Source organism: Manis pentadactyla (assembly GCF_030020395.1).
Source record: "Manis pentadactyla isolate mManPen7 chromosome 15 unlocalized genomic scaffold, mManPen7.hap1 SUPER_15_unloc_1, whole genome shotgun sequence".
In the NCBI taxonomy this organism is placed as follows: domain Eukaryota; kingdom Metazoa; phylum Chordata; class Mammalia; order Pholidota; family Manidae; genus Manis; species Manis pentadactyla.
In genome coordinates this window covers 3,717,621-3,740,594 of record NW_026644588.1, presented here as the reverse complement: position 1 = coordinate 3,740,594, position 22,974 = coordinate 3,717,621, and the positions used below count along the sequence as shown (strand labels likewise).

The window sequence follows — 22,974 nt, the reverse complement described above, 5'->3', positions numbered from 1 at the left end:
GCCTGTCTTAACAGCTCCCGATGTGCCAAGGTTGTGGGGGGGGATTGACCGCATGACCATCATGACTCAGGGTGACTGTGCCATCGTGAAGGCACTGGGGCATGCCGGGCGCACAGCTACAGCCCCTGATGCAGCCTTGGGAGGTCAGGGAAGGCTTCCTGGAGGAAGGCACATTAGTGTCAGATGTTCAAGAGCAGGGAGAGTGTTTGTCACATGGCTGAGAGAGGGAAGGGGATTCCAGGCAAGGAACCTACACTCAAGAATCTCAAAAGCAGGAAGGAGCTGGGCCTAGTAGGGAAATGCACTCCAGTCTGCAGAAGGCAACAGTAGGAATGCTGGAAGATGGGGCTAGTGCTCAAGTGAGGAGCTCAGATTTTCTCCTGAGGGTAATAGGGAGCCATAGGGGAATTTAAGCAGACAAGGGACATGGTCAGATCTGAATATTAGGAAGAGCCTTTAGGGACCAAGTGAAAATCGGTCTGCAGGGAGACCACTGGCCTAGGCAAGAGCAGGACAGAGAGAAGGGATGGGTGTGAAAGGGACGGGGAGAGAGAGGCTTGGTGCATGGGGACTGACTGGTTGCTGGGAGTGAGGGAGAAGAGGCATGAATGTGACACTGACGGAGCAGCCCCTGCGTCCCTGTCACAGTGCAATGTGATTGACGGTGATAATACAGCTTGGGCATTAGTTACCTAGTGCCACGTAACAAATTACCACAAACACAGAGGCTTAAAACAACACAGATTTATTATCTCAGTTTCTGTGGACCAAGAATCCAGTGCATTGCAACTGGGTCTCGCAAGGCTGAAATCAAGATGTTGGCTGGTTGTGTCCTCACCTGGAGGCTCCATTAGGGAGAGATCCACTTGAGCAGAATTCATTCCCTGTGGCTGTGGGATTGAAGGCCCTGTGCACTTAGCAGTTGCCACCCGCAGGTCTTTGCAACGTGGCCCGCTCTATGATGTGTCAGTTTGCTCCTTCACGGCAGCAGAGAAGTCTGTCGCTTTGACAGGTCAAAAATATATCACCTGATTAGGTCAGGCCCACCGATGATAACCTTTTTAATTAATTTCAAAGCAGTGGATGAAGGACCTTAATTACATGTGAAAAATTCCCTTGCCTTGAGATATAATGTAGCCTAAGCATGGGAATGAGACCCCATCCTATTCACAAATCATGCCCACACTCAAGGGGAGGGGATTCTATATGGTGTGTACACCAGGGCTCAGGAATCTTGGGTGTTATTTTAGAGCTCTTCCTACCACATGGGATCGGGGAAGTGAGGGTGGCGGACCTTCTCAAGGGTAGGGGCTTAGCAGGCTTATCTCTGAGTCTACAGTCCCTAAGTCTCTAGGTCAAACCCGTGGGAGACCTTGGCTAGTGTGAGAGGAATTCATGAGCTAGTTAGGGATGAGATCAGAAAGGACCCCTAACTGGGATCTTCTGTGATACCCCTTCTGTAGGGTCCTTCCATGAGCTGAAGGGTTGATCAGTAGGCCTCATATTTCTGTCTTACAATATGAAGTCTAGGGTTGCCATCTCATTTCTCAATAGGACAAACATGATTCCGCAATTTCACTCCCAGGTACATACCCAAGAGATATGAAAACAATGGTGCCTGAAAAGACTTGTACTTGAATGTTCATGGCAGCATTATTCACAATAGCCAAAGTGTGGAAATAATGCAAATGTCCAATGGGTAAATAAAGGGTGGTATGCCCATACAATGGAATATTACTCAGCAATAAAAGGGAATGAAGTACTGGTACAGGCTACAGCAGGAATGAACCCTGAGAACATCATGCTAAGTGCAAGGGGCCTGTCACAAATGAACATGTGTTGTATGATTCCATTTATATGAAATGTCCAGAACAGGCAGACCCATACAGACAGAAAGCAGATTAGCGGTTGCCCAGGGCTGTGGTGGGGTGGGAGGGAGCAGGGGCGTGATGGCTGCAGTGGTATGTGTGTGATCTCCTTGGGCTAATGAGAATGCTCTAAAATGGATCTGAAGTCGGTTCTATTCTATGATCCCAGTTACAAGCCATTGAACTGTTCACGTTAAGTGGGTGAATTGTATGGTTTGCAGATTCATTTCAATAAAGCTGCTACCAAAAGAGAGAGATGCCCTCTGACACAAGAGATCATGATGTAAGTCTACTACTTGATGGCACAAAATTGGCCAATAGAAGAACTAAAAATATTTATATGGGGAGAAAGGGAGGGAAAAGTGAGGTCTACATGAGTAAATTCCTCAGCCATCAGAAAAAAATATCTATAATGCACAATATTCATCCAGAGGGAACCATTCTTTAGGGATGTAAAGACAAGTAAGAGAAGAAACTGTTAAAAACATTAACCAGCGTTTCCAACAGGCAACAGGTTTTGAGAAGAAACAGACTGAATTCTTTTCCTCACAGGCCTTTGCTGCTGGCGGATCGGCTGGATGGACATAACGGCCCCCACCACTGAGAATGATCCAGCCCAGGAGGCAGTAGTTCCCAGGTTTAGAAGCCCTGGCTGATTTTATTACCTTCGTAATTGTTTTCACCCTTTGTAAGTACCTGTTTCTGATGTTTACTTTTAGGTCCCCCATTGAGGCTGTAAACCCCTCCACCTCTCCCAGCCAAAGAACAGAGAAGCAGAGAAAACACCACAGACTCTGGGATCTGGAGCCTGGACTCTGATTTCACTTCCTACCTGCATGGTGCGCTAACCTCTTTGTCTCAGCATCCACATCTTTAAAATGAGGGCCAATAACAGAACCCAGAAGACCAAGTCAACGCCTGCAAATGGCTTAGGTCAGTAGTTTCCAGGACTCACTTTAATCAGTTACAGTCATTGTTCCCAGCTGTGTCCCTCTCCCTGGCAAAAGAGCAGAGGCTGCGCAAATATTTCTCAAATGAATGAATTCCAGGTGCCTTCCCTGGAGGCTGGTGCTTCTCTGCTTCTATAGCGGGGTGTCAGAATGTTTCTCTAACCACCTTTCTCCCATGTGGCATGGTGAGAATTGAGTAAACTGACCTGTGGAAATCTGAGATGCTAGGTACAGAAAGATATGACTCCTCAGGGGGGCAGGTAATGGGATATGTGGGGAAACCAGGTTTCTGTGGCTTACTTACTGTGGACCACCCCTGGCAGTACCCCACAAAGACACTGCTTCATCTCCAACTCTGCCTTTTCTTCCCTGATTTGGGCAAATCACCACACATCTCCAGTCGTCTATAAGCCTCGGTTTGTTTGTCTGTAAGATGGGAACATCAGTGCAAGGATTTTGTAAGAATTCCAAAGCATGCAAACTGCCTAGCCCAAGAGTATAGTCATGGCTAGCTTTTCATTTTTTGATAGCATTTGCATGAGGACACAGTCCTGAAATAACTGCTTGTCTAGAGCAGTGTGCAAAGACCTTTTCTCATCAATGTTCTCGTTTAACTGGAGGCAGCTTTTGAATCTAGAAGAGAGCAAATGTTTGGCCAAGGTCACACAATGGCTACAGGCGTCTCTGAGATTTGAGCCCAATACCAGACGTTGTTCTGACTCTTATCTGAGACTTTACACTTTGTGTTGTCCGATTTGTTCTAGAACTCGGCAAACCATTCTTTCTAAAAGGGTCGCATAGCTCTCCCACCGGAGCCCAGCCAGATTTCTTCAAGACTTATTTCCACCTGAGTTTTTCGTACTCTGCTTTTCTCAGTACTCTCTTCCCCATTTGGGGGGGCATCGAACTGATTGAGCTAGGGGTGGGGAGGGGGTCAGAAGAAAGAAATATGCATTTGTTGGTGAGCCTCCAAAGGCTTGCTACCCTTGTAACTTTACTAGGATATTTTATTTTCAGGGGGGTCTGTGCCTTGCCGCTGGTGGTGCGGGGCAGAGCCGCAGAGGTCGAGCTTTCCCTTGGATTTGGGGAAAGGGGAGAGAGAGCTCCTGGGGTCCTTCTAAAAGGCCCTCCCCTCATTTCCGGCCGCTGCCGCCAGCCTTGGCTGGGCGCCTGGGTCCTGTTGCTATGACGACAGGAAGAGGCGGTGGCGGCGACAGGCGATGCTGTGGAGAGATGGAGGCTAGTGGGGGTGGGGGTGGTGGCTTTGAAATGGGGATGGGGGCAGGGATCGGGGCTGGGGGGGCGGGGGGCGGAGGGGGCGGGGGCGTCCTCTCCCCCCGACCCCCTCCGTTCTCCTGAGCCCGGCCCCGCTCGCGGCTTCCCGAGGCTGCCTCGGGCTCTCCGTTCCCGGGGTCTCTCTTTCCCCATCTGCCTCTCTCTCCGGGTCTCCCCCTTTCCTGCTGCCCCTGCCTGTGGGTCTCCGGGCCCCGTGTGCTGCTTAGGCTGCTCTCCCCTCGGCGTCCCCCCCATTGACGCCCCCTGTCCCCCCTGCATCCTTGTCTCCCCGTTAAGCCCTTGCCCCATCCAGAACTCCCCCTCCCCCCCGTCTCTGTCTCTCCCCATCTGTCCCTCCTCCCCCTCCCTGGGTGACTCTCCCCCCGTCTCTTCCCTTCTGGCACCCGGATCCTGACCCCCCCCACGCCCCTCTCTCCCCCAGTGCCTCGCCTTCCCCCTCGGGGCCCCGGGTCCTTCTCTCTCGGGGTATTTCTCTGCGTGTGGCGTCTCTCCCCAACTTCCTCCCGCTACCAGCCGCTGCCTCCCCCAATCCCGCCTCCCCCATCTCTGCCTCCGAGTCTCCGGGCCTCTCGCTCGCTCCCCAGCTTCCTTCTGCCACCCAGACCCTGCCCCCCGCTCCCTCCCCCCTCTCCTCTCCGTGGCCCCCCCGTCCCCAGCCGCTCCCCTCCCCCTCCTCCCTGCCTCCCTCCTCCAGCTCCGCACTTTACCCAGCGACACGAGAACCAAATTGTCTGCTCACCTTTCTCCCCCACCCCGACCCCCGCTCCCCTGGGGCCGGAACTCGGAGCTGGCCCCCAGCCTCCCCCCGGCCTCCACAGCCCCTCTCCCCAAACGCCTCGTCTCCACCCGCCCAGCCAGGTCGGACGCCTGGGTCCCTCGCTGCTGGGGGAGGGGCGCAGAGAACTGGGAGCCACGGGGTTCTTCTGGGGGGTGCCGACAGGGGGGCTCGGTGTCCCCTCCGCAGCACCGGAGAGCTGACCTATCGTTCAGAGGTGAGACAGACCTTTTTATTACTCGGAGGTGGGTGGGTGTAGAATGAAGGTCCTGCGACCCCCCGATTCCGGAGGAAGGAGTCAGTCCTCTTCGGCGGGAGGTGGGGTAGTGACCCCTGCCATGTCCGGAAGCTTTCGGATGGGGGTCCCCTGCGCCCTCCTTCTCTGCTGCCGCTGCTGACAGATGGACTAAAGGAACAGCCCCTAAACCCAAACCGATTGCCCCCCGTATCGTCAAAATGAAAAGATCTCCCCATCCTTTTTCTGATGGAGAATTTCCCTCATTTACCCCTGTCTCCATCCCCTCCTTCTCCCGGGTTGTAGGGCCCGGTGGGGGTCGGGGTACATCCCGGGGTCACGGGTTCACCCCGGGGAAGCAGGAATCTGCTAGGATAGTGGATGGTGCTGCTGGCGGTGAGGAAGCACCGATAGAGGAGGTGGAGAGGAAACTCGGCGTCGGTCTGGGGAGAGGGGGGGGCGGGCAGGGCCGGGGGAGATGCTGGGGGGCAGCCGCGTCCAGGGCCTGATGAATGGGGCCGGGCAGAGCTGCGTGTGGGCCGCCGGGCTGCAGGTGGGGGAGGGAACGCGTGTGCGGGGCACTAGGCCCAGTTGCCATGGAGACACCCCCCCATAGACAACCTTTTCCACGGCCCCTCCTTGGAGCAGACTGGGGGTGCCAGGTGGTGGGGATGGCAGAGGCCAAGGTCACCCTGGTACTGGGACCCAGGGCGGCTTTTCCCCTCCGAGGCTTCCTTCCCGGCTCTTAACTGGGCTGGGGGGTTGGGGGCCAAGTCCAGAAAGTGAGTGTGGAAGCGGGTAAGGGACGCTGGTCCGGAAGGAGGGCAGGCGAGGTGGGGAGGGAGGCCGGGCTGGGGGCGTGGTGGTGCGCAGGCCGCGGGAGGGGGTGAGCGGGAGGGGGAATCATCCCTAAGTCTAAGAGTTGTAGGCGTGTGGGTCAGGTTTTCCCGAGGGGTGCCGTCTATGGGGGAGGCCTATTTTTAAATTTGGAAGAAAATGGGGGCTACAGGATATGGGGTTCCAGCAGAGGTGAAATAGTAGGGGCCAGGAAGGGGAGTCAGGGAGGCCCTGAGGAGGGTTTTCCTGAGTATAGGAGGTGCAAGGAGTTAAGGGGGGGCAGTGGAAGGCGAGGGGAAGAGTGGAGGGGCTTCTTCAGGGTGGAGGAGAGGCGCGGGGCTCCCCTGAGTTGCAGAGGAGTGGGAGGTCCCGAGGTGTTGAGGTTCATCCTACAGTGGGGAGATCTGGAGGCAGTGGGAGGTGGCGGAGGGCAGATGACTGGGGGCGCTGGGCTGGAGTGGTGGGACTGCCTTGGGCAGCAGGTGAGAGATTGGGGGGTTTTTGAATGGAGAAGGATTTGGGGTTTGCTGGAAGGGATCTCTGTGAGGCGAGGAGCTCACAGAGGAAATTTTTCTTAACAGAGGAGGAGAAAGTGGTGGTTCTGGTGAGTTTGTCTGAGTTGCAGTGATGGTGGGGGCCGGATTCAGGAGACTGCGAGCAAAGGAAGGAGTGCAGGGGTTCCTTGACCAGAGACATAGAAGGGGAGGGGGCTTGCGGGAGGGCTGCAGGGCGGGGGGTGGTGTCCACCGCTCGGCTGCCCACTAGAGTCCCCCGGGGGGCTCTTACAAGCCCAGGCGCTCCGGGCCACACACCGCAGACCCATGAAATGGGAATTTCTCAGGTGGGACTCAAGTGGCAGGATCTTTGAAGGTCCTGGAGACTTCCAGGTGTGTGCGTTGGAAGCCGAGAACCTTGGTCCAGAGACACGGGGGGCTGTCTGTCTGAGCGGGGAAGGGGGCTCCCGTGGGAGGAGGTTGTGGGGGGTGGCAACCGTGTGGCTTTTCTGAGTTGTGCACAAGGGAATCAGTTGGGAAGGTTTTCTTCTAGCTGAGCAGAGATCCAGAGATTTCTTTTTCCTGAGTAGAGAACGTAGGAGGAGAGGAGGTGAGGCTTGTAGGGGACAGTCGGGAGTGGGTGGGACTGTCCGGGACAGGCCGGTCTCGGAGGCAGTGGGCAGAGGGCAGGGTCGCTAGGGGGCAGGAGGCGCTGGTGGGGGGTGGGGGGGCTTTCCCGGGGCGAGAACGGGGCGGAGAGCAGGGGGAGGAGCTGGAGGGCCTGGGGGCGTGTCCTCCAGGGTCGGGCTGGCGGGGGGCTCTCCGGGGGGGTCAGCGCCCTTGTCGCCTGACCCTCGCTGTCCCTGCCCGCCCCCGCCAGCTGGCGGCCATGGCCGCGCTCTGACCCGCCGCCCGCCACCGCGCGCCCCAGCCCGGCCCCGGCCCGGCCCGCTTCCTCCTGCGCTGTGCCCCCCCCGCCGCCGGCACGGCCCCGCCCCCGCTGCCCCGGTGGTGGCCCCCGGCCCCCCGGCTGCCCGTGGTCAAACTGGAGTCGCTGAAGCGCTGGAACGAGGAGAGGGGCCTGTGGTGCGAGAAGGGCGTGCAGGTGCTGCTGACCACGGTGGGCGCCTTCGCCGCCTTCGGCCTCATGACCATCGCCATCAGCACCGACTACTGGCTGTACACGCGCGCCTTCATCTGCAACACCACCAACCTCACGGCCGGCGACGACGGGCCGCCGCCCCGCGCGGGCTCCACCGAGAAGAAGGACCCCGGCGGCCTCACGCACTCGGGGCTCTGGCGCATCTGCTGCCTGGAAGGTAGGGCCTCCCTCCGCCGCGGGCCGGCCGCGTCCCGGGACCTGGGCCTCCCCGCGGCCCGTGCGCCGCCGCCCCTCCACCCTGCTGCGCACCCCAGCCTCCCCTCGGGGCCCCAACCTTGCCCTCCTTTCGTTCACGTCGGGAGCCCGGCCCCCTCCCCCCTCACAGTTACCCGGACCCCCAGCACGCCGTCCTCACCCACTGTCCCCTCCCCGCCCCTCTGTCCCCACCCTGGCCTCTTGCCCCGTCCAGCGCCCCTTGCTCATCTCCTCCCGCCCTTGGACTCCCCTGGGGCTCTCTCCCCAGACGCCCGCGCTGTCCGGCCACCGCTCAGGACCCTCTCCCCTCCCTCCAGCCCTTCTCCTCCACGGAGCCGCGTGTCCAGCCGGCTGCACCCACTAGGGTCCCCCCGACCTCCCATCCCAGGCCTTGGCCCCCCTCAGCCTTTAGTCAGCCTGCTTCCGGGTCCCTCCGCTCATCCCTTTCTCCTGCCTCCTCCTTCCGCAACCACCTCTTGACTTAGTCTGCTGCCCCTTCCTGTGCGGCTGCGGGCCTGGCACAGAGGCGTTGGGCAGGTGGGATCGGGAGACCCCTTTGCAGGCCCACTGTGCCTCTGCGCCGGGGGCGGCTGGCCGCCTCCCCCCTGCTCTCACCTGCGTCACGGAGTCTGGCGACTGGCCAACACCACAGCTCCTTGACCCACACCAGAAGGATGGAGACCCCTCCACCCCTCTTTAGCATCCTCCTCCGTCCCCGGCCTTCCCTCCCGTCTTCCTAGCCCTCGCGATGAGATGAGCAGGAGTGTTATTATCTCATTTAATCCGATGAGGTGGGAGCCACCCTCCCGTCGGGGATGAGGAAACTGAGGAAACTGAGGCTCAGAGAGATTAAGTCACTTGCCCAAGGTCACCCAGCTGTGACTGGGGCCCAGTCAACAGAACCCATGTCTGATGGATGGAGTTTGCTGATACGCTTTGTCTGGTGGCCAGGTGTTTAAAATCAAACCCAAAAATCTGAGTCAGTTGCCGGTATTTAAGTATAGGGAGGCTTCACATTGAAACTCTGATTTCCGGCTTCTTTTGGACTAGTGGGAGGCTAACAGTACAGGGCCTGCACTCCGCTGCAGCCATGATTAGCTCCATCCGGGTAACAGTTGCTTTTTCAGGTCAAGCAGGGGGTCTCCACTTCCCTGCAGTCGCCACTGCTCCCTGTTGCCCCACAGCCACCCTCTGCTCTCATTCTGTTGCTTTCTTCCTCCTGCGGGCATTCCAGTTCATGTCCCTTCACCGGTCTGACCAAGAACCAGGCACAGAGCCAAGCGTTGGGGCTTGCACCCCGAAACCCCTAGGACAGCGCCCAGAACAGAGTAAGAATGCCATTTGCTCATTCATTCTTCAACAACCAATTTTTATTGAGTTATACTATGTGCCAGGCATTGTTTTTGATTCCAGGCTACAGCAGTGAAAAAAAAAAAAAAAAAAAAAATCCCCAAAGAACCCTGTTTTTACATATTTTATATTCTAGAGGGAGGAGAGATACTAAAGGAGATAAGTAAATAAAACATTTAGGGCGTTAGAGCTAAGTGCTAAGGAGGACAAAGAGCAAGGGGGGAGATGGAAAGTGGCAGGGACGTGTGTGTGACATTGTGAGCAGGAGACCAAGACAGGCCTCACTGGGCACGTGGCACTGGCATGGAGGTCTGAACCCAGCAGAGATAGAGCCATGCGGCTGTCTGCTTGAAAGCGCATCAGGCTGCAGAAACAGCAAGAACAAAGGCCCTGGGGCGGGTGCTCATGTGCATGTATGACCCCCATGCAGAGGCCAGTGTGCGTAGTGGTGGGGATATGGCAGGCAGTGCAGTCAAAGAGATAACGGGCCCTGACCTCGCATGTTCTTTCTGGTCCTGGCATGTAATCTGCTTCTCACACGGAGGATCCTGAGCAGAGTGGCAGGAGCCCGCTTAAATTTTAACAGGATCGCTCTTGCTGCTGTGCCGAGATACGAAGGAGGAGGCAAGAGGGAAAACAGGAGGAGGTGGCTTGTCTGCGGCGGTGGGGAGCGGTGGTTTGAGCAGTGGTTTGAATTCAGAGTATATTCCGGGTCTGCACCGGGCAGTAATTGCCGGTGGGGCAGTTGTGGGATTTGGAGAGAGAAGAGCCAGGGTCTCTCCACAGAGGCTTTTGCAGCCTTGGCGCTGATGATGTTTGGGAATGGAAAGCGCAGGGGGCCGTTCTGCACACTGTAGGATGTTCAGCATCATCCTGGCCTCTGCCTTCTAAATACTGGCAGCAGCCCCGCAAGCTGTGACACAGAAATTGTCTCTAGTCTAAGGACACAGTCAGCTCTGGCTGAGAATCATGCTCTAAGGCCATGGCTGGAGCACCTGAGAAAGGTGGGGAGGGGGCGGCACTCATAGGTTGGAACAGCAGGAATTGTATTTTATTTGGTTTATTTTCTCTTATCTGATCTGTTATAAGGAGGGATCTCACGAGTTCAGTTTTGGACCTGTTAGATTTAGGATGCCCGTAGAGAGACCGCTGGTCAGGGGTCCGCACAGACAAGGTTTGTAGGTGCTGTGCTGTGCACACATTGGGCCTTATGGAGCATGCATCTCTGCCGTACAAGCACTCCCCAAAACAACCATAGACAACCCGTGAGTGAATGAGCATAGCTGCGTTCAAGTTACACTCCATTTTTGGACACTGGCATTTGAATTTCAAATCATTCTCATGTGCCACGAAGTATTCCCCTTTGACATTTTTTCAGTCTTTTAAAAAATGTAAAACCCTCTCTTTGCCAGAGTTGGCAGGCTGGGTTAGGCCCCCGGGCTGTGGCTGGCTGACCCCTGATCTGGGCCGTTAGTGATATGATGTGTGAAGCCAGAGTGCAGGGGACAGTCTGGGCTGGAGATGTAAATTGCGGGGTGGGGGTGATCATTGTATATACGTAGTTGAGGTCACCTAGAGACTGAGATGAGACAGACAAACCCAAAAAATCAGTTGAACGGCTGCAGCCTGAACTAGTCCGCTATTAAAAGACACTCAGATTGATGATCAGCTAAGGGACTCCGAACGGAGTGGCCACAGAAGTTTGGGGAAAATGAAGTAAGCGGCTGTCCTGGAAGCCAAAGGAAGTAAATGCTTTAAGGAGGGGTAAATGAAGGCTGCCTTTATTGTTACTCTAATTGTCATTCGTTTGTCACCGAATGCTCACAGTAACTGTGCAGTATGTACTATTATCCCCTTTTTCTACAAATGGAAGCTAAAGCTCAGAGATGTGAAGTGACTTCCCCAAGGTCACACAGCTAACAGACAGTCAAGTCTGGATTTGAATCCAGATCTGTTTTGTCCCCTGGGAGAACAAAGCAATGTACCCACCAGCCTCCAGCCCATCAGTGCAAAGTGGACCCCTGAGCCCCTGAGCCAGGACTTCGTGGGCTCCGTCCGCATCTCCTGTGGAGTCTCTCTGAGAGATGCAGTAGAATGCAGTGGCTCAGACACAAACTCTAGGACAAGACGGACTGGGTTTATTGCCCATCTGCCATCAATTTAACCTCTCTGTGCCTCATTTCCATCATGGCTGGAATGGGATTATAATAGCCCTTAGCCTACAGGGCTGTGGAAGGATTCAGTGAGTTAGTATTGTATTTAAAAGGCTAGCAGGCAGAGTGAGGGCTAGCTTATGTCATTTATAGTTTGCTCTTCTTATCAGAAATTCAGGGGACCACGCTCTGAGCCCTTTCCTGGTGATAACCCAGACATCCCAGCCTCTTACCCAGCACTGTCCCGTAGGAACACCACATGAGCTGCAAACATGATTTAAACTTTTCTAGTAGCTACAGTAAAACAAGTAAAAAGGAAAAGGTTCAATGAATATCATTTAATAAATGCAGTTTATACAATATAATCAATTAATATAAAGGTTAATAATATCTTATCCAAGCATAGCCCAAATATTTTCATTTTAACATATCAATATAAAATGTTATTAATAGAATAGTTATTAATAGAATGCATTTTTCTCATACTAAAGTCAGAAATCTGGTGAGTATTTCACGCTCACACCTCATCTCAGTGTCCAGGGGCCACCTGGGGTGGGTGGCATTTACACAGGTCTGGTGGCACCGTGGGAACCAGGACCATGCTCAGGACTCAAAAACCTAGACATACAGTCCCATTTTTTTGAACCGACTGTATGAAGTCCCTGTGCTCAGCACTTTGCATGCCTTATTATCTCATTGAATCCTCCCAGTTGCACCGAGAGGGAATGAATTATTATCACTAGAGGTTGTTAGAGCAGGAAGCTGATGGCCGGAAAAGGGAAGTGAGTCAGCCACATGGCCACTCAACATGTGAAGGGCAGAGCCAGCTGGAGCCCACTTCTCTGCGTGTCCTCAAGGCAGCCTGCTCCCCGTCACCCCCTACCTGCTGCCTGGGTCTGTGCTAGACAGGCCCTGGGGAAGACGTGGGGACATACAGCCACCGTCCTTGCACATAAAAAGCTCCTAGCCCAGTCGGGTCGGTTAACACAGAGGCATGTTGCCTAGCCCCTGTATTCTGTGCTTGGCTGTGTGCTTCCTTGAACCCTTATCAAACCCTATAAGGTCCGGTCCTCATCCTCATTTTCCAAATGAGGAAGCTGAGGCTCAGGGGAATTGAAGTCCCAAAAGCCACACGGCCAGGAAGCGGCAGTCCTGGCATGTGAGGCCAGAGACTTATTCACAGCCCGTGCTCACAGCCACAGGCTCTATGGCCTTTTAACAAGCTCACATCTAAGCCCAGCTGCCCTGGGCTTTCCTCCCCATGAGTCCTCATCTACATGGGATGGAACAACTTGTTCAACTCTATGCCTCAGTTTCCTCACCTGTGAGGCAGGGACACCATTATTGCCTAGTATCCCTGGGGCTTGTCTGGAGGATCATGTGCGTTAGTGGCTCCCAGAGGCCTGGAGTGGTGCCAGGTGTGCGGTTAGCCCTCAGGAAGCATAGTCCTCATTATACTGCCCCACTAATCTGTTGAGCCGCGTGCTCTGTGCTTCACACACTCCATGTTGTTTAGTTGCTGGGATCCCATTCAAGAAAGGAGAGAACTTGAACCCACAAGCTTACCTGTGGCCCCATAAAGGGTGTGTAGATGGGTAAGAGTTTGCAGATGAGAGGTGTACATCCACTCATTCATTCATTCTTTTTTTAAAAGTGTAGTAAAATACACACAACGTAAAATGTATCATTGTAACCATTTCTAAGGGTACAGTTTTGTATGTTAGGTCCATTCACATTGCTGTGCACCCAATTTCCAGACCTCTTTTCATCTTGCAAAACTGGAAGCTCTGTCCCCATTAAACAATACTCCCCATTCCCCCTCCCCCAGCCCCTGGCAACCCCCATCCTACCTTCTGTCTCTATGAATATGATGACTCTAGATAGTCCATACAAGTGGATCATACAGTATTTATCTTTTTGTGATTGGCTTATTGCACTGAGCATAATGTCCTCAAGGTTCATCCATGTTGTATCAGGTGTCAGAATTCTCTTTTAAGGCTGAATCATATTCCATCATATGATGGACCACATTTTGTTTATCCACTTTTCCATGACACTTGGGTTGCTTTGGGCTGCTGTGAATGAATAAGCTGCTACGAAAGTAGGCATACAAGTATTTCTTAGAGACCCTACTTTCAATTCTTTTGAGTATGTACCCAGAAGTGGAATTGCTGGACCCTACAGCAATTCTGTTTTTATTTTTTTAGGGAACTCCATAATATTTCCGATAGTGACTGCACCATTTTGCATTCCCACCAACAGGGCACAAGGGTTCCAATTTCTCCACATCCTCACCGACACTTGTTATTTTCTGTTTTCCTTTTTTTTTTTTCATAGTAACCATCCTAATGGGTATGAGGTGGTGTCTCTCTGTGGCTTTGATTTGCATTTCTCCAGTGATTAGTGATGTTGAGCGCTTTTCGTGTGCTTGTTGGCTCATCCAATCATTCATAAAAATATTTATTAAGCACTTACTATGTGGGAGGCATTGTTCTAGCTGCTGGGAGTACAGTGGTGAGCAGCCCATATTCCTACTTTCCAGTACAGAAAACCGCTGTGTTTGAAATCTGCTTTCACCAGCCAACAGCTGGGAATTGATGACCCCTTTCTGTGCCTCTGTTTCCTTATTTGAACAATGGGTATATGGACTGATAACCAACCGAGCACTTGTGTTCCAGCAAAGTGCTAAATCTCTTTACCTGGATTCAATCTTCACAACAAGCCTGTGAAGTAGGTCCTACTGTCCCCTTTTCATGGGTGAAGGGACTGAAGCACATCGATCTAAGTAAAGCCAACAAGGTCACAGAATAAGGACGTGATGGAGTCGGGCCTCCTTATCGAGCAGTGTGACTCCAATTCCCAACGTTTGGCCACTGCACGACACCAGTAACATTACCTATTTCATGGGACTCTTGGGAGCCCCGGATGAGTTAATACAGCTAGGAAGTAACTGAACACATGTTGGCTCTTAGTGGGATTACTTGCTGCCTTATATTCCTTGTTCACAATCCTTTCCTTTATCCCCCTGCCTTTCCCTGTCATCTTCTGCCTCGAATCTCCCCTTCTGCTCTCCTTGTACTCATTCATAATTTCACTCATTCAACATCTATTTCTTGAGGCCTCGTTTGTGCCAGGAAATGCTAGGGACAGGCAGGGGAACCAGACCCCATGCCCTCCCTCCTCCTGCAGGAAGTCCCAGTTTGTGGAGGAAGCAGCAGCTCGTAAATCAACCTGATGCGTGCCCCAAAGAGGCAGTATCGGGAGCTGCTGCACCCCAGAGGGGAAGCTGACCCAGCTTTGGTGGGAAGGGTGCACATGTGCCTCCACGCACGGGGAAAGCTTCCTCAAACAGGTGCCCTGTGAGCTGCCCACCTGCAGGGTAACTTTTCCATCTTAAGAATGTGAGCGGAACGTACTACGGTATTGGCAAAGGCCCAGAGGTTGGAAGGGGTCTGGAGAATTGAGGCAATGGAATATATTTCCACTTGTAGCTATTTTATATCAGTCTGTGGCTATGTGTTAGAAGTTACAGTAGAAAAGAAACTGTCCCCAAAGATGAGAAAATAGGTCCCACAGGGTGTTAGGATGAGGATTCCGGGATGGAGGAAGCCGTGAGGCTTCATAACCCCTACAGGTACACCTTCTCACACGCCTCTGCTTGCTCCAACCACTACATCTCCTTCCAGAGGATTCCAGGTAGCAGACGGGATTCCAGAATCCCTCTCCCCATATGCAGCACCTAAGAGACCACAGCTCCCATGACCTCCCGGGGCAGCAGCTCTCTCCTCACAGCTGGGCTCGGCTTCACAGGGCCTCATGGGAAATGTAGTCCTCCGTCCGTGGCCGCCGCCTCATTCTCCCACGCATTTGCAGGCTCAAGTTATTGCTGAGGGGCGCCTTGACATTGCTGAAACCAACGCCTTCGCTTATAGACGGGGGACCAGAAGGCTAGAGAGGCTGAGTGCGCTAGCCCAGGATACAGGGCGAAAGTCTTTGTGGCCTTTTCGTGAGTGGTGGAGGGTTCTTTTTCTTCCACACCACTTTTTTTTGAATCCTGAGTAAACAGGCCAGAGGTTGAAAGTTTGTCTCAGATGCTGAGACAGGCACAGGGTCAGGCCTTCTTGTCTCCCAATGGGCCCAGACAGAGGAGACGTTTGGGGTAGGGGAGGGCTTCTCTCACCCGGGGTTCCCCCCCACTTTTAAGTCTCTCTACCATCTCTCCAGGGTTGAAAAGAGGCGTCTGCGTGAAGATCAACCATTTCCCAGAGGACACGGACTACGACCATGACAGTGCGGAGTATCTGCTCCGTACGTGGGCCCGGAGTTGGTGGGGCGCGGAGAGCTGACTGGGGCGCGGCAGTTAGAACAATACGCAACTTGCCAGCCAATCCAAGTCTAGATACCGAGATCCTCTGGTCTCCGATTGGCTCGGTGGTCCTGCTCCGCCCCCTCCTCTCACCTTGGGGCGGGCCGAGGAGGGATCCCGGGAACTGATTGGCCACCTTGCTGTCTGAGAACTCGCGGCAATACTGTGCTGTGACTGGTGGTCGACCTCTGGGCTGGGATTGGCCACCGCTCCCAGAGCTGTGAGGCAATCTGAGGCGCGGACTGGCCACTCGCGAGAGCCCGCCGGGGAAGCCTGTACGGCGATTGGTAGCTACCCCGAGAACGCGGCAAATCCTCAATTATGATTGGCCTCGGCCTCTGCTCAGAAATGGCAAAATCTGTTTGTCTGGGACTTGGCGGGTGGGTGGAAAGGACTGCAGAGAGAAAGAATGACAAAAACATAGAGGGAGAAATGAGAGGAAGAGAAAAGAAGCCCAGAGCAAGAAAAGGAACCGAGCAGGACCGAATGAGGGAGAGAAACCCCGAGAGATGAGGCCAGGCAGAACACTAAGAGATTTGATAGAAAGGGATCTGGAGAAAGGAAAGGAACGCGCAGAAGAGGAGCGTGCAGAAAAGAAGGAAAAAGGGCGAGGGGCACAGAGACATAGAGAAGTTCAGAGAGAAACAGTGATTGAGAGAAATAAAATGGAAAAAAATATTCCAGGAGAGAGAAAAACAGACCGAGGAAGACAGAAAAGGACGGAGAAAAAAGGGGAGAAGAGATCAGACCGAGAAATGGAGGAATTGTAAAGGGAGAATGAAATAGCCAGAGCGCAGGCAGAGAGGGAGACTTGAACTGGCGAGGAGCGAGGCGAAAGCGGGCGGGCCACTGCGCCTGGTGCCGGTGTCCCACCGCTTCGTCCCCCTTCTCCCTGGCAGGGGTGGTCCGGGCCTCCAGCATCTTCCCCATCCTCAGCGCCATCCTGCTGCTGCTCGGGGGCGTGTGCGTGGCAGCCTCCCGGGTCTACAAGTCCAAGAGGAACATCATCCTGGGCGCGGGGATCCTGTTCGTGGCAGCAGGTGAGAGGCAGAGTGATGGGGCCGCCAGCGGGGCGCGCGCGTGTGTGTGTGCACGCGTGTACGCGCGCGCGAGTCTGCAGAGCCACTCGGCCCCGGGCGCTCCTGGGGCCCAGAGCCTTCCTGGGCTCTTCCCGAGCTCCTTCGACACCCGCTGGGCCAGGTAGGTGTTGCCTTCGCGCCGTCTTCGAGGGAGTGAACCCAACACAGACAGGTGTCTAGCGCGTAATCCGCGGTGAGGGGAGCTCACTTTCCAAAGTCCACGGCTCTGGAGACGGAAGGGGAGGCACTTGGGCCTTGAGACTGAATTGGTGTCTGGAAGATAGAGGGGCGGAGCTGACATAGGGGGTGGGGGGGACCGGGCCCGAGAAGGAGGTCTTTTGGATGCAGGTGGGGAGGAACATGTTCTGCGGGACGGGGCCTTGCGGATCCAGGTGGATCCGAGATGAGGCTGGTTCTAGGAAACCATCCAGACCAACTCTAAGTGAGGCATGTTTTTAAGGGGTAAGATCCCCTTCCTTCCTGAAATGAGTTGTGCTGGGAAATTCCAGGGATACCGAGGAGAAGGGGAGGATTTTTCCTAAAGAGCAGGTGCTTTGGGGATGGGTCAAAGTCTGCAGGGGGCGGGGCTTGGAGGACAGAAAGGCGGGGCTAGCTACACCAGGGACTGGGAAGGAACCTGACTTGAGACCCATAGGGGGCAAACTGGAGGCGAGGCTTAGGGTAGAAGGGGAACCTGCTCTAGTAAGGGCGAATTTTAGACCAGCAAGGGGAGGAGGGCCTTGGATGGTGTCCGGGCTGGGAAGATACCATGGAAGGAAGAGTTTAGGTGGGCCTGGAGTCAGAGCGGGATTACCTCGTTAACAAGGGTTTAAATTTTAGAGGGTGTGGCATCGGGGAAACCCAGGCTGATAAGGGTGAGAGAGACCATCAGAGTGGGCCTGGAAACCCAGGCCGGGATCTTCTCGAGGACGGAGTTTCGACGTGGCAGAGCAGGTTCTGGGCCAGTTTGGCTGGGTTTAGACCAGACCCGTGGAGGTGGAGTCTGCCTGGGCCATCTCGGGTTGGAGCCCAGATCAGATTGGAGGTTAGACCAGGTGGGACAGGGCTTGGGCCACCCAGGGTGGGTCTGGGCCACTTGGGGCGTGGCAGAGGCTCTCTGGGGCAGGGCCTGGACCACCTGGGATGGGGACCATTGGGGCAGGGGGCCCTTCGAGGCAGGACCTAGACCACTCGGGTGCAGCTTAGACCAGCACGGTGTGGGATCTGGGCCAGGTGGGGCTAAGCTGGGCCGCCCAGGACAGGTCTTGGGCCATTGGGGCGGGGCCTAGACCACCCGGGGGTGGAGCTTAGGCCAGTAGGGAGCTGGACTTGGATCAGATGGGGAGCAGTTTAGACCACCTTGGATGGCGTTTGGGCCATGGGGTGGGGCCAAGAACGTCCAAGAGTAGAGCTTCCACCAGCATGGTGTGAAGTTTAGACCACCTAGGACCTGGCTTGGGGCCCTTGGGGACGGGACCTTGACCCTCAGGGGCGGGGCCTATCCATATGGGTGGGGCTTAGCGAAGTGGGGGCGGGGCCTTGGTCAGCTGGGGAGGAGTTTCGATCACCTAGGATAGGGCTTGTACCATTGGGGCGGGATCTAAACCACCCAGGGGTGGAACTTAGGGCAGCACTGGGCGGGGCCTGGGCCCGACGGGGCGGGACCTAGCCCGCCCGGAGGCTTCAGGCGGCGGGGGCGGGCGGGGCGGGCCAGGTTGGCCTCGAGGCTCCCGTCTGACCGTCCCCGCCCAGGCCTGAGCAACATCATCGGCGTGATCGTGTACATCTCAGCCAACGCGGGCGAGCCGGGCCCGAAGCGGGACGAGGAGAAGAAGAACCACTACTCGTACGGCTGGTCCTTCTACTTCGGCGGGCTGTCGTTCATCCTGGCCGAGGTGATCGGCGTGCTGGCCGTCAACATCTACATCGAGCGCAGCCGCGAGGCGCACTGCCAGTCTCGCTCGGACCTGCTCAAGGCCGGCGGGGGCGCGGGCGGCAGTGGCGGGAGCGGCCCCTCGGCCATCCTCCGTCTGCCCAGTTACCGCTTCCGCTACCGCCGCCGCTCCCGCTCTAGCTCCCGCTCCAGCGAGCCGTCGCCGTCGCGGGACGCGTCCCCCGGCGGTGCCGGGGGCCCGGGCTTCGCCTCCACGGACATCTCCATGTACACGCTCAGCCGCGACCCGTCCAAGGGCAGCGTGGCCGCGGGGCTGGCGGGGGCTGGCGGCGGCGGCGGCGCGTACGGCGGCGCGGCGGGGAGCGCGGGCGGCGGCGGGGCGGGCGCCGAGCGGGACCGCGCGGGGGCGCCCGGCTTCCTCACGCTGCACAACGCCTTCCCCAAGGAGGCGGGCGGCGGCGTAACGGTCACGGTCACGGGGCCGCCCGCCGCGCCCGCGCCCGCGCCTCCAGCGCCCGCCGCGCCCGCCCCCGGGACCCTGGCCAAGGAGGCCGCCGCCTCCAACACCAACACGCTTAACAGGAAAACCACGCCGGTGTAGGCGCGGGCCGAGGGGTGTCCGGGCGCGTGCGCTGGCGCGCGTGCAACCAGACCGCCGGGTGGGGCGCCCTCCCTCCCCGGAGCGCGCTGGAGACTGCAGGCCCTGCGCGCCCCGCCCGGCCCCGTCCTGCGAGGCGGGGACCCCAGGGCGGGGCACGCGCGGCAGGGAGGGGCCCTCGGGAGGAGCGCCGGGTTTTATTTTGGGGGGGAGGTGGGAGGTGGGTGGGCTGTGGTGTTTTTTGCAGTTTTGAGATGTTTTCTTTTTAATGTTTTGCTGTGTGCATGTGGGGGCGGGGCGGGGGGAGGGAGGGACCCCCAGCCCAGCCCAGCTCCTGGAGAGGGGCCCATGCACAGTTACCACTGCGGACTATCTGTGTGTCCTGCATAAAGAGATGGACAGGAAAAGAGGAGGGGGACGCAGACAGGCAGATGACAGGGGATGGACGCGGGCATTCATTAATTTTTTTCATTCATTATTCCTCAAGGGCTTATTAAGCGCCTGCTGTGTATCAGGAAGGCGCCCAGAGAGGGCACATAAACAGGCACAGAGAGTGACTCGTTTGTTCATTACAGGCAATTTATTCGTGTACCTAAGGGCTAGGCATTGTGCCGAACGCTGAGCTTGCCGAAGGGAGGAAGACAGACAGGGTCCTCCGCCGCCTCAGAGAGTTTAACTTCTGATGCAGGAGACAGGCATTTGCGAGAGAACTGTAAAAGAGCTTTGGTTACAGTTAGGACAAAGGGGAAATCCCAAATGCTACCTAATGCAAACTCCAGGGAGGCTTAACCCAGTTTACAAGGAAGGGACGATTTATCTGATACTGAAAAAATGATAAGAAGCCAGCCAGCTGAAGCTGGGGGGACGTGTCCTAGCCAGAGAACAGCATATGCAAAGGTCCTGGGGCAGAAGAGCTTCTAGAGAAGGCTGACCTGTGGTGAGCCAGCTGCAGATGGAACAGAAACTGGAGAGGTAAGCAGGGCCAGACTGCCCAGGGACTTGTAGGTTAGGTCAGGAGTTTAGATTTTATTCTGAGGGCAGCGGGAAGCCGTGGAATGGCTTTAAACAGGAGAATACATGAATAGTGTACGACGGAGTTGGCGGGGTGGGGCCAGAACTCACAACAGTGAGAGGCAGACACTCACTGGAATTCAGCATCAAACAAGCCCTGGCCCTTGAAACACAGTCGTGGGAGGAAGCAGATAATTCCACAAATGCCGAAGCCCAGTGTGCAGGATCAGCCCTGGAGCCCACAGATGTGTGTTTGACTCATTAATTCAACCACTCACTGGTTGACATTTTTGTGCCTCTGCTAAGGTGCCAGGCAGTATGTTAGAATCAGGATCCCCCAAGGTGAAACAGACTCCCTGCTCTCAAGGAGGTGTCAAAAACCGCCATCCTATTGGCAGGGCTATTGGTGCTGTCACTGGGACCACGATGGGCACCTTGGATAGAGAACACAGGGACCAAATGTCAGGAGTGGGCAGTCCTCAGGGCAGTCTTCCCAGGGACTCTCACACCCAGCCTGGGTTTCAAACGGATGAGTAGGAGTCTGCCAGGTGAGGAAGGGGGCAAGGAGGGCTTTTGGGGCAGAAGGACAACTCGAGCTAAGGCTGGGGGAGTGACACAGCATGCTGCATTGGGACAGGGCTCATAGATCTGGGACACCGAAGGACGGGGTTGGGGGCAGGCAGGGCCAAGGTTGAAGGTGCTGGAGTTCCAGGCTGAGGGCTTCGGGCTCTGTTCTAAGGGTAGCAGGAGGCACAGGAGTTGAAAGTGGGTTTCCCTTCCCTTGATGAACAGATGTTTCCTGAGGTCTCCCACGGGGGAGGCCCAGTGCTCATGAGGCTGGGAGTGCAGAGTGGTTCAGAGCATGCCCTGCCTTCAGGGGCTCCCAGGCTGGTGGGAAGATGGACATGGACCGGGAGAAGTGTGTGACGGTGCCATGCTGCTGGGGGCTCTGTCAGCCTTTCTGTTGATAATATGGGGCAGCAGAAGGTGGAATGGGGGGATGGGGTCAGATGGGTATTGGGGATTTCTTTCTGGGGCCTGTGTAGCTGGACTAGAAAGGAGGGTAGGGACCAGGGAGGCATTCTATGGGGACAGTTTCAGGGGAGAGCCTGGAAAATGTGGGGAAAGGAATGCAAGCGAGTGTCGGTGGAGTTGAAAGAGACAGTTTGCTGGCAGAGGGTTCTTTGGTGGAGATGGGGGTAAACCTGGTTAGGGGGTGGTGGGTGCTAGGAAGCAAGGGCCAGCAGCAAGGAAGAGGTGGAAGATGGGCCAAAGGGGGATAGGGAGTAGAGGGAAAGGGGGGAGGGGGGTAGAAAAGACCAAACCGAGGAGAGTCACAGAGACGCAGAGAGAAAGAGTGAAGGCCCCAGAAGGTGGTCCAGTGTGGAGAACAAAAGGGACGGGAGAGAGGCATCCCAGAGTCACAGAAAATACACAGAGATGTGTCCAGAGGCAGTGTGGGGACCTCGAGGCAAGCGTAGCAGATAAGAGTGACCCGTTTCTGGTTTGCTCATTTGTTGTCAGTATTCAGACATATTGAGTGCCAGCCTGTTCTAGAGCCAGTCTAGGCCCAAGGAATACGGGGGTGAGGATGGCAAAGGTCCTGCTCTCCCTCAAGGAGAGGCAGTAAGAACTTCAGTTACTGGGAAGTGCTTTTAAAGCTAAGCAGGCTGTGGTGGCAGGGACAGGCAGGGACAGGACGGGGTGCCTCAAGAAGACCTCACCGCAGGTAATGTCTGAACAGAGACACGGGCTGTGGGAAGGACGGGGCCAGGACAAGCGATCTGGTACCATAGGCAGCACCACAGCCCCGAGGAGTCGCAGGTCTGCGAGGACTCCCCTGGCGGGCAGACTAACAAGGGGAGCCACGGGACGTGAGGGCAGAAGTGTAGGCTGGGGGCTGGTCGCGTGGGGGCCTCATGGCCTTGGGAAGAAATTTGAATTTTATTCTAGATTCCGAGGGAAGACTTTGAGCACAGGGAGGACGTGATTGTATTACTGAACACAACACGAACAGCGAACGGAACCACATCTGTGCTGAGACGAGATTTCAGAGTGAAAAGGCGAGTGAGGAGCTAGGGGACTGTTGTCCCGTCCCGTTGAGGCAGATGGCAGCCTGGCTCAGGGTGCAGTCAGGGAGGGAGGGGAGTGAATTGGGCAGAAAAGGGAGTGAGAAACCCAGGAACCTTTTTCACTGGCCTTGCACAACTTGGGTGGGGGCTGCTGTGTGTCGCCCAGCACGGGCCCCAGGGGAGGGGATCAGGATCTGGGTAGAAGAAACCCAGCCCCCTCCTCCACCCACGGCACATTGGGTTGCCTGAGAAAGCCAAGTTGGGCATGGGATAGCCAGTGCGATGTGTGAGCCTGCAGCAGAGGCCAGGGCTGGAAATGCCAGTTGTGGAAACATCAGCATATAGGAGACATTGAAAGCCACAGGACCGGATGAGGTGACCTAGGGGTTGGGTGCAGACAGGTGGTCCTGGGGACAGCCCTGGGATATGTGCACCAGCAGGGGACGATGTAGCCGGGAGCGACCGCGAGGTAGGTGGAGGCCAGAAGGAACGCCAACTGTGCCAAATACTGTGAGGCCTGAGAAGCCAGGAGCAAAGTGATGTTCGGTTTGATCATAGGACCCTGATAAGAGGTCATTTCAGTGGTGAGGCCGGGATCGCTGCTTGAGTGGAAGGAGGAAGGATGTGGAGGATGGGCGG

The 22,974-nt window shown here is 55.8% G+C and overlaps 2 protein-coding genes across 2 annotated transcripts; both read left to right on the top strand.

The window, feature by feature from the left end:
• The first annotated feature begins 52 nt into the window (after window positions 1-52).
• LOC118910046 (uncharacterized) lies at window positions 53-7,480 on the top strand. Its single transcript, XM_057496680.1, has 4 exons — window positions 53-143; window positions 2,627-2,707; window positions 4,391-5,106; window positions 7,336-7,480. Exons 1-4 carry the CDS (start codon window positions 53-55, stop codon window positions 7,357-7,359), a joined length of 912 nt encoding a protein of 303 aa, XP_057352663.1. The 3' UTR covers window positions 7,360-7,480.
• Window positions 7,387-22,900, top strand: CACNG8 (calcium voltage-gated channel auxiliary subunit gamma 8). The gene is made up of 4 exons (XM_036880968.2): window positions 7,387-7,774; window positions 15,540-15,623; window positions 16,581-16,721; window positions 18,513-22,900. Exons 1-4 carry the CDS (start codon window positions 7,603-7,605, stop codon window positions 19,253-19,255), a joined length of 1,140 nt encoding a protein of 379 aa, XP_036736863.1. The 5' UTR covers window positions 7,387-7,602; the 3' UTR covers window positions 19,256-22,900.
• Window positions 22,901-22,974: the final 74 nt, after the last annotated feature.